Here is an 8498-nt window from a genome sequence, read left to right as displayed (position 1 = left end):
ATGGAGATCCTGTGTACTTACAATACACTGGTTTAGGCATGAACTATCTCCTAAATAAGAAAAGCATCTCTGTAAATAAGTGATCATAATAAATAAATATTATCTCTGGGATATTTTACATCATTCATGTATTTATACCTACCTTTTATATTCTGAAATATGGTCATTAATTGAGTTCTAAGCATCAGAGAATAAGAAATTAACCCCTACTGTCTGGACCTACCTGGACTGAGTCTACCAGGTTGATCTCAGTCCGCGGGGAAGGCTTTGCCCTGGAGGAGATAGGAATGGGGGAAGGTGAGGGGGCCGGGAGGGGGGAGAACAAGGGAATTCGTGGCTGATATGTAGAACTGAATTGTATTGCAAAATGAAAAAAATAAAAAATAAAAAAAAGAAATTAACCCCTACTAAACAATTTACTAGTCCACAGAGTACATCATACCTAAGTAGGTATCATCTATATAAACTACAAAACAAGATTTAATGGGAAATAACTGAATTATATTGCAAATTTTAAATATTAATTGTAATGCTCAATTTATTGAATATGACACAGGAAATCAGCAAGCATGCGAAAACAGAAGAGAAGAAGGAGAAATATGCTTTGTGTCTAAAGTGTGCGGCTGTTTGTCTACTGATCCCAGTCAACCTAGAGCCCTTTTCCTTCAGGCCTGGCTTCACTCTGAAGGTTATCATGTAGGCTATAAAACCTGTTAGTTGACTGGAGAATACATTTGAAATAGGAAAAATCTTATAACAAAATACATTGTGTTCTGAATGCATAAATATGGTTTCCATAATTGGTAAAAAAAAGCTTGAGATTTGTCAGTAATGCTGTTCAGTGCATGCTGCCTGAAATAGGAGTTGAGGTGGCTTACAGAACAGAATTCTCAATTTCTATCTCATTTGGAAGAGTTGGAAATAAAAGGCAAAACAAAGAATGTTTTCCAGGCTCAGAAAGATACTTTGCTGAAAACTTCTACTGGGCCTAGAATGAAATACAACAGCAATACTTAATTTGGTGGCATGAAATTATGTTTACTTGCCAGCCATTTCTTGAAGGATAATGAACATATCTACAAAGTCATATTTATTTTATTATTTCACAGCATTTTCCTCACAGACCTGCTCTAGAGTAGTTGCTCATGAACAATTAATAAAATGTGTGTTTTAGGAGACCCTTATTAAATCTAAATTCTGATAATGGTCTGCTTGATACTTCAGGATGTATATGAAAATTTGTTTCCATTTTAATACATTTGTGTTTTATCTTAAAAGGAAATGTAGGAAACTGATGAGTTTAAAAAATCAGATAAGGGGCTTAGTGGTTGAGGACATCTGCTGCTCTTACAGAGGACTTTGTTCCCAGAACCTACATACTGGTTTACAGTCCTCTATAACTCTAGTTCCAAGGGATCCATGGCCTTCTTCTGACTTCTGTGGGCACTAGGCATGCACATGGTGCACATATATAGATGCAAACAAAACATTTATACATTCTAAAAAAAATAAATAAATCTTAGAATTCAAATAAAAAGAAGTGAAAGCAACATTACCACCACTTCCTACTTTCACAGAATGTAAAATATATCATTTATTTTTCACTTTTCTTTACAAAAAATGTATCTATTCACCAACTTCTTCATGGCTCCCTTTACTTCCTTGTTTCGCAATGTATAGATGATGGGGTTGAGTAAAGGGAATATCACAGTATGAAACACAGATACCACTTTATCTAGAGAAAATGAGTCAAATGGGCGAGCATAAATGTAGATGGATGGTCCAAACATTAGCACTACTATGGTGATGTGGGAATAGCAGGTGGATACGGCCCTGCTGGTGCTCTCACCTGAACTTGAGTGTTTCTTGAGCATGACCAGAAGGAAGGCATAAGACATTAACAGAGCGATGAAGCACACCACAGAAATCAGACCACTGCTAAAGATCATCACTAACTCCTCAGGGAAAGTATTGGCACAGGCAATCCGGACAACCTGTGTGATGTCACAAAAATAATTGTCTAATTCATTGGGCCCACAAAACGGGAGTCTAACAATGAGAGCCACCTGTATTATAGAATGAACGAAGCCCCCTGTCCAGGAGAGAGCTACTAAGATACAACAGAGACGTCGGTTCATGATGGTAGCGTAGTGGAGAGGGCGGCAAATGGCAGCGTAGCGGTCAAAGGCCATCACCGTGAGCAGGAACATCTCCGAGGCCCCAACAAAGTGCAGAAAGAAGAGCTGAGCAATGCACCCACCAAAGGAAATGATCTTCCTTTCCGCGAAGAAGTCTACCAGCATCTTAGGTGCTGTGATAGAGGAGTACCAAATATCAAGAAAGGCGAGATTAGCCAGCAGGAAATACATGGGAGAACTCAGATGGGGATCAAGCCTGACGGTACAGATAATAAGGATATTCACTGGAAGTATAAATAAATAGAAGGATAAAAATATAACAAACAAGACTAGCTGCACTTCTCGAGTCTGAGATAGACCGGTGAGAACAAATTCTGTCACGGTGGTGTCATTTACCGGCTCCATTTCTTCAAATAATTCTTCATTGTAGCTATGGAAAAATCAAAGGAAATGTAATGACTCCAAATAATATTTAATTAGAATTTTATCACTATTTTCAAAGTTATAATATATTCTTATCATTAAGAGATCGCATTATGGGGGCTGGAAGATGGCTCAGTGCTCTTGCAGAAAAACCTCAGTTCAGTTCCCACCACCCACACAGCAGCTAATAATTGTAATTTTAGTCCCAGAGTACCCAGCCTTCCTTTCCGGTCTTCATGGGCACCAGGTGTGCATGGGCTGGACAGACACATATGTGAGCAAAACATCCACACACATGAAAATAAAAACTTAAAGAGATGGTATTATATCTTTGCTTTCCTCATTTCATATTTAAAAAAAACATATAGAAAGTAAATGATGATCTCATAAATGAGGCATTACTGAAACCATATGAACTATGTCACACACTTAAAAACCTACTTCAGGACAGTGACAAATACTTGAAAGCCAAATATCAACTCCTTAATCTTGTAAAATTCTATTTTTTAACAAAACTCACTGGCAATCTTTTCTTCAAATATCTACCCTTCCTTTAAATACTCAGTTTAGTAAACAATATGTGTGCTGACTTTTAAAGTTATCCAATATTTAGACTGACAATTGGAAATGCAGCCTCTTCTCTCAAGATCATTTTGGAAGACTAAGCTTGTGTCCTAGTATTAAGTACACTGATCTTTCAGTACTTTGTGACTTTTAACTTATTTTATCAATTTTAATTACAAGGGTGTGTGTGTTTGTGTGTGTGTGTCCTCTTGCAGAGCACCAAGCACCACTGAGCTTTCTCCCCAACTTCCAGTGCTTTAAGTTATACAAAAATAAGTCCCATGATTTTATATGCAGTAAATGAATAACCAAAATTTTACTGCTTAAGCCTTGGTAAGAGGTAAACAGAAAAAAAAGAGACAGTGATGCGGGCTGTGCATGTGAAAATACTCTCCCCCCCCCTCCTTTCAAAAAGAAAGAAAATGACAAATAAAACAAAAATACCAAAAAATACCCAAGCAAAACAAGATGAAACAAACCCATGAAAAAAAATCTTAAAGTCCATTTGTATTGGCCAACTACTCCTGAGCATAGAGCATGACTGAAGTGTAGTTAGTATACCCAGTGAAGTTGGTTGGGTAGAGAGGTAAGGGGGATCTGGAAGGTGTTGGGAGAGGAGAAAAAAAAACATGATCAAAATATATAATGTGGGGGAAAATTAAATACAAAGAAAGTCCTATGCCTGCAATCAAATCCTCTTTGCTCATCCTACCTCAACTGTGAAGCCGACCTTCAGAAAGGGCAGAAAGAAGGACCAGTCACCTGAGAAACAGGTGTGCTTGCCATCGTAGCACAGCATCATACTGGTTGGTTCTGCCATTTCCAAGAGAAAGTAAGAAGAAAATTATCCCAAAATTTTTGCTTAAGACTCAATATTAAGTGCAGCACTACTGAGAAAGAACACCTATCAAATAAAAAGAAAACAGTCAAGCCAAAGTGTGGTAGCATGTGCTTGTGAGCCAAGCTTGGGAGACTGAGGCAGAAATATCACACGTCTGAAGAAAGACTGTGTTACATAGAAAGTTAAAGGTCAGCATGTGCTATAGAGCAAGAGCCAATCAACAGCAACAACAGAGAGAGAGAGATGGGGAGGGAAAATGAGATATTTGCTTTCTAAATATGCTTCCTCTTTCTCATAATCAACAGCCAGCTGTAACTATGGCGATACTTGTGTTTCCTGGTGTGCTACATAGTATTGTATTCCTTCAGTTTTGCTTAGATGAAAGTAAGTATAAAACACAAGTTAGAGTTTTATCAAACCAAGCAGATGTTGCTGATTCTTATAGACACTGCATACATTGTTAACTAAAGAAATCTGATGTTTCTTCCTTGGAGTCTACTAAGTCATTTTATGCATAATTACAGTAAGTAGTGTGTGACTTTCAATGTTTTAAAAAGAAAGGTAACAGGTGGGTACAGGAAGAAAGGCCAGAGCTTTCCAGAAAAACCAAAAATACTCAGAAAACTCAAGAGTGTGAGACTGTTTAGAGAAAAAGTACCTGTCTCCATTCATGGGAAACCCAGTGTCAGCCTCAGTGAGTTACAAATCACAGTTACTGCAACAGAGAAATTTGAGTTTGCTTAGAACAATTTCAATCAAAAGAAAAGTATTATTCCAGCTTTCAACACTAAGCCATCTTAAAACATGTTAACCCCCAATGACATATTTCAGGAGATTCAATACAGTGGTGGTTTCTCTTTAAAGGGCAGCCCACAAACTTCTTAGTAATGACACAGCAAGTATGTAATGATAATATCACACTGTGCTCATTTATAGTTACTGCTAAGTGAACCTACAGTTTCTGACCATCAAGAAGACCTCCACAAAGAGCATCCCACACATCCCAATACCTACTGTGGATATTCTGCTCTTAGAAAAGCAGATGAAAATGATTAATTTAGTAGTTCCTAATCAAATGACTTCTCTCTCAATATGGAAAAGAAAGAAATATCTCAAAGAAGTAAACACTGTTACAAGATGCTATGCTTTTTAGCATTTTCATGGGAATCACAATGCACTTCTGATGGTTTGTATATCATCTAATTTCTCCTGTGACCTGCTCTGTACTCTCCATCAAAGAAGAAACAGAATAACTATAAATGATCAAACTTGGAGCTGAGGAGTTGGCTCTGTAGATAAAGCACTTACCACACACTTGGAAAGTCAGGAGTTCAGATCCACAGAACTCACATCAAAAACAAGCAGGAGAGGTAGCGGTACCTGTAATTCCATCACTCGGGAGGTAGAGATGGGAAGATTTAGCAAGAGACCATGCCACAATAAATAAAGTAGCTGGCTAGTGGAATGCGCCGTGGGAAAAGGCACTTATCACCAAGACTGACCATCTGAGTTTAATCATCAGAATACAGTTGATGGAATGAGAGAGACAACGCCTTCAAGTTGTCCTCTGACCTCCACAGGAAACAAGTCATAGCACACATGTACACACACACACAGAGTGAGAGAGAGACATAGACTGACAGACAGACAGACAGACAGACGGACAGGAGACAGAAAGATTCACACACAAAATAAATAAATGTAAACCTAATTTTTAAAAAGTGAAGAGTGATCAAGTAGGATATCTATTGCTAACTTCACACCTCCACATGCACATATCTGTACACACATGTGCACCCTGGCATACACAAACATGGGTACAAATTCACACCATGTACATCATACATGCATACACACGCAAAAAAAATTGATACAAGCAAAACAATATCACCGAGAATAAGTCATGCAGCTTGCAATAATAAAATTAAGTTTTAATTGCTTCTCATATATTTCATAATAAACTCTAGGAGATTGCTTAGTAAGTTTAAATTTTAGGACTGTCACTCTAGGTGCTGTGTGGCAAAAAAAATGGGAAAACATTTCAGGGAAAAGTGAGCTGCTAAATGGAAGACAGCAACAGCTATTTAGAAAAGTGAATATTTTATTGAGAAAATATTTAGGAGACACAACTGGCAGGATTTAAAGTGGATTCAGCATTTCTATTGCCACACTACCAAAGCTAATTAGACGTTGATATCAAAACAGTAATTTTACAAGATGTATCTTCTGTGTGTAAAACAGGGCTCATTTGGTGGCTTACTGAGACCTTAATACAACTGGCCTGGATCTTGCCATAAAATATATAACCCAGAATTCTGGGAGCCATTAATTGGGGTCGCAAGGCTAATAGGAGTTTGCAGAGGTATCTTTTTCCTGGGAGCTCACGAGATTCTATGAAGCAAGAGTTTTTTTGGGAGCAGCCAAATGCGTTTTCGCTTCCCATCGCATTTCTCGAGCCCAGGGGAACTGGAGGGAGCATGTCGCTCTGCTGACGGGATGCTTAACTGAATTAATGCTTAACTTCTAAACTGGGAAACTGGGCAGAGCTGGCCAGTTGAGCTTTTTCCTAGATGTGCCTTTACAAGACCCCTGAGTTGGTAATGAACTAGGGGACTCAAGACACACTAGTAAACATCTTTACAGAAGACATTAAAATGATTGCTTCTGGGTTTGTGATAATCATATTTAAACATGAAATCTGACTTCACCCAGCATTAGAAAGGTGAAACCCTGGAAAAGATGCATGGAAACTTTGACTTGGTTCTGCTATAGAAGTTTGTCATTCTGTTTTGTTTTGTTTTTAAGAAAATAGTTCACAAGTTACAAGTTTGGCAAGTGTAGTTAACATGGAAATAATTGAGAGTGTGTGAACTCAATTGCCCCTACCAATTTGTCTCCAATTAGCGAAGGGCATCAGATGAATCAAACGTTTGTTATATTTGAAGTGTGGGCAGAAGCCATTATAATCCACTGCACATTTGCCAGGTTTCTGATTTGGGGACACCATTATCCAATTGTCCTGCTGACATGTTTATATTTTATATATGAAAAATATGTATTTGCATGTCTATAACAGCCATAACCCACACTATATATTGCTCCCGGCTGAGTTTAATGGCATGTATCCAACTCGTGAGTGAAGTCCTTAAGTTATAAACAACATTCAAAGAGACTTTTACTTCAACCAGATTCTATGCTTTCTTCATGTTACTTGCCCAGGACATTTCTATACATATGATTTAAGCCAGTCACCAACAAGGAAGATTTATTTGGAGTGAAAATCACATTTTAAAGGCCAAATACATTGCTTTATTTTTTAACTATTTACTTGCCACATCTCCAGAATTACATCCAAATAAAATGTTGAAGACCCTGAACATTTTCATGAAAAGTAGTCATGAAATAGTCATGTTTTATTAGAGGAATGGGCAGAAACATGCAGAGTACCCATGGGTTCCTCCATATTCACCACACTGACTGGTGTTGAAACCCAGCTCCTTGACATGTTTAGGAAACAATACAATGATTAAGGAAAACTTAGTGGCATCTTCCAGAAGACTGACTTTAAGAAAAAGCCAGCATCCACAGCAGATTCTCTCTTCATTGTGGTTTTCCTGGCATACGCAGGAGAAGAGAGTATTTTGTTAAAAATGTTTCTAAACTGGTGTCCACGGTTGCTGTCTGTCCGTATATAATGTGCTGCTTTATGTACTCAGTAAAACATAAAAAAGAAACCTTATGTCTCAGGTAATCTAAAATTGGGCCACACAAACATATTTTCCAAATTACTGCAGGGCCCATCAAACTACACACATAGAGCATGTTAACAGCTCTACTTTTTGCTATTCAAGTTGTTTCTAGATCAGTTTCTGTCTGGGTGTGGGTGGTGGCTCATATCTATAATCCTAGCACTCAGGACACTGCAAGTTTGAGGCCAATCTAGTGTACACAGTAACTCTGTAAAAAAAAAACAAGATTGTTTTCCTTAAGCCATAATATTCTATATTTGGTGTTGTTTATACTAAAACAATTTTTTAAAGGAGAAGATTGGGTGGAGAGATGGCTCAGCTGGCCCCTTGCAGAGGAGCTGGGGGTTTGGTTCCCAGCATCCATGTTGGGCCCAATATCCTCTTCTGTCCTGTGGGTCCTGGATATGTATGGTACACATGCATACATGCAGAAAAGACACTCAGTCACATAAAATAAAAACAAATAAAATATAAAAAGTTCTCTACACTATGTGAATGGGCCATTAATTAAAACATTCAATATAAATGACTGCTTCATTGTTTGACTATAAGACAGACATATTTTCACTTATATTTCATAAATCAAATTTGCTACTACTACTATTTTTATGTTATATATCTAGAATTTTGTTTTTTTTCAACACCCAAAATTTGGATGTAGTTGTCTAAGGCCCCTCCCTACCCCAGTTTCATATGCTATATTCAAAAATCTTCCAAGTTCTTCTAATATTGCTTGGATGTATAAATATGTCATTCTTCCAAATATTGAAGACCTGTTAAATT

At 37.6% G+C, this 8498-nt stretch overlaps 1 protein-coding gene across 1 annotated transcript; it reads right to left on the bottom strand.

The window, feature by feature from the left end:
• Window positions 1-1601: 1601 nt before the first annotated feature.
• LOC128107994 (olfactory receptor 734) lies at window positions 1602-2543 on the bottom strand. The gene has a single exon (XM_052734320.1). The coding sequence runs from the start codon at window positions 2541-2543 to the stop codon at window positions 1602-1604; it is 942 nt and encodes a 313-aa protein (XP_052590280.1).
• Between the last annotated feature and the right edge of the window lie 5955 nt (window positions 2544-8498).

Source organism: Peromyscus californicus, unplaced genomic scaffold, assembly GCF_007827085.1.
Source record: "Peromyscus californicus insignis strain IS unplaced genomic scaffold, ASM782708v3 Scaffold_12__1_contigs__length_115047231, whole genome shotgun sequence".
Taxonomy (NCBI): Eukaryota; Metazoa; Chordata; class Mammalia; order Rodentia; family Cricetidae; genus Peromyscus; species Peromyscus californicus.
Note: the sequence above shows the minus strand (reverse complement) of the source record. Positions and strands in the feature narration are given on the sequence as shown.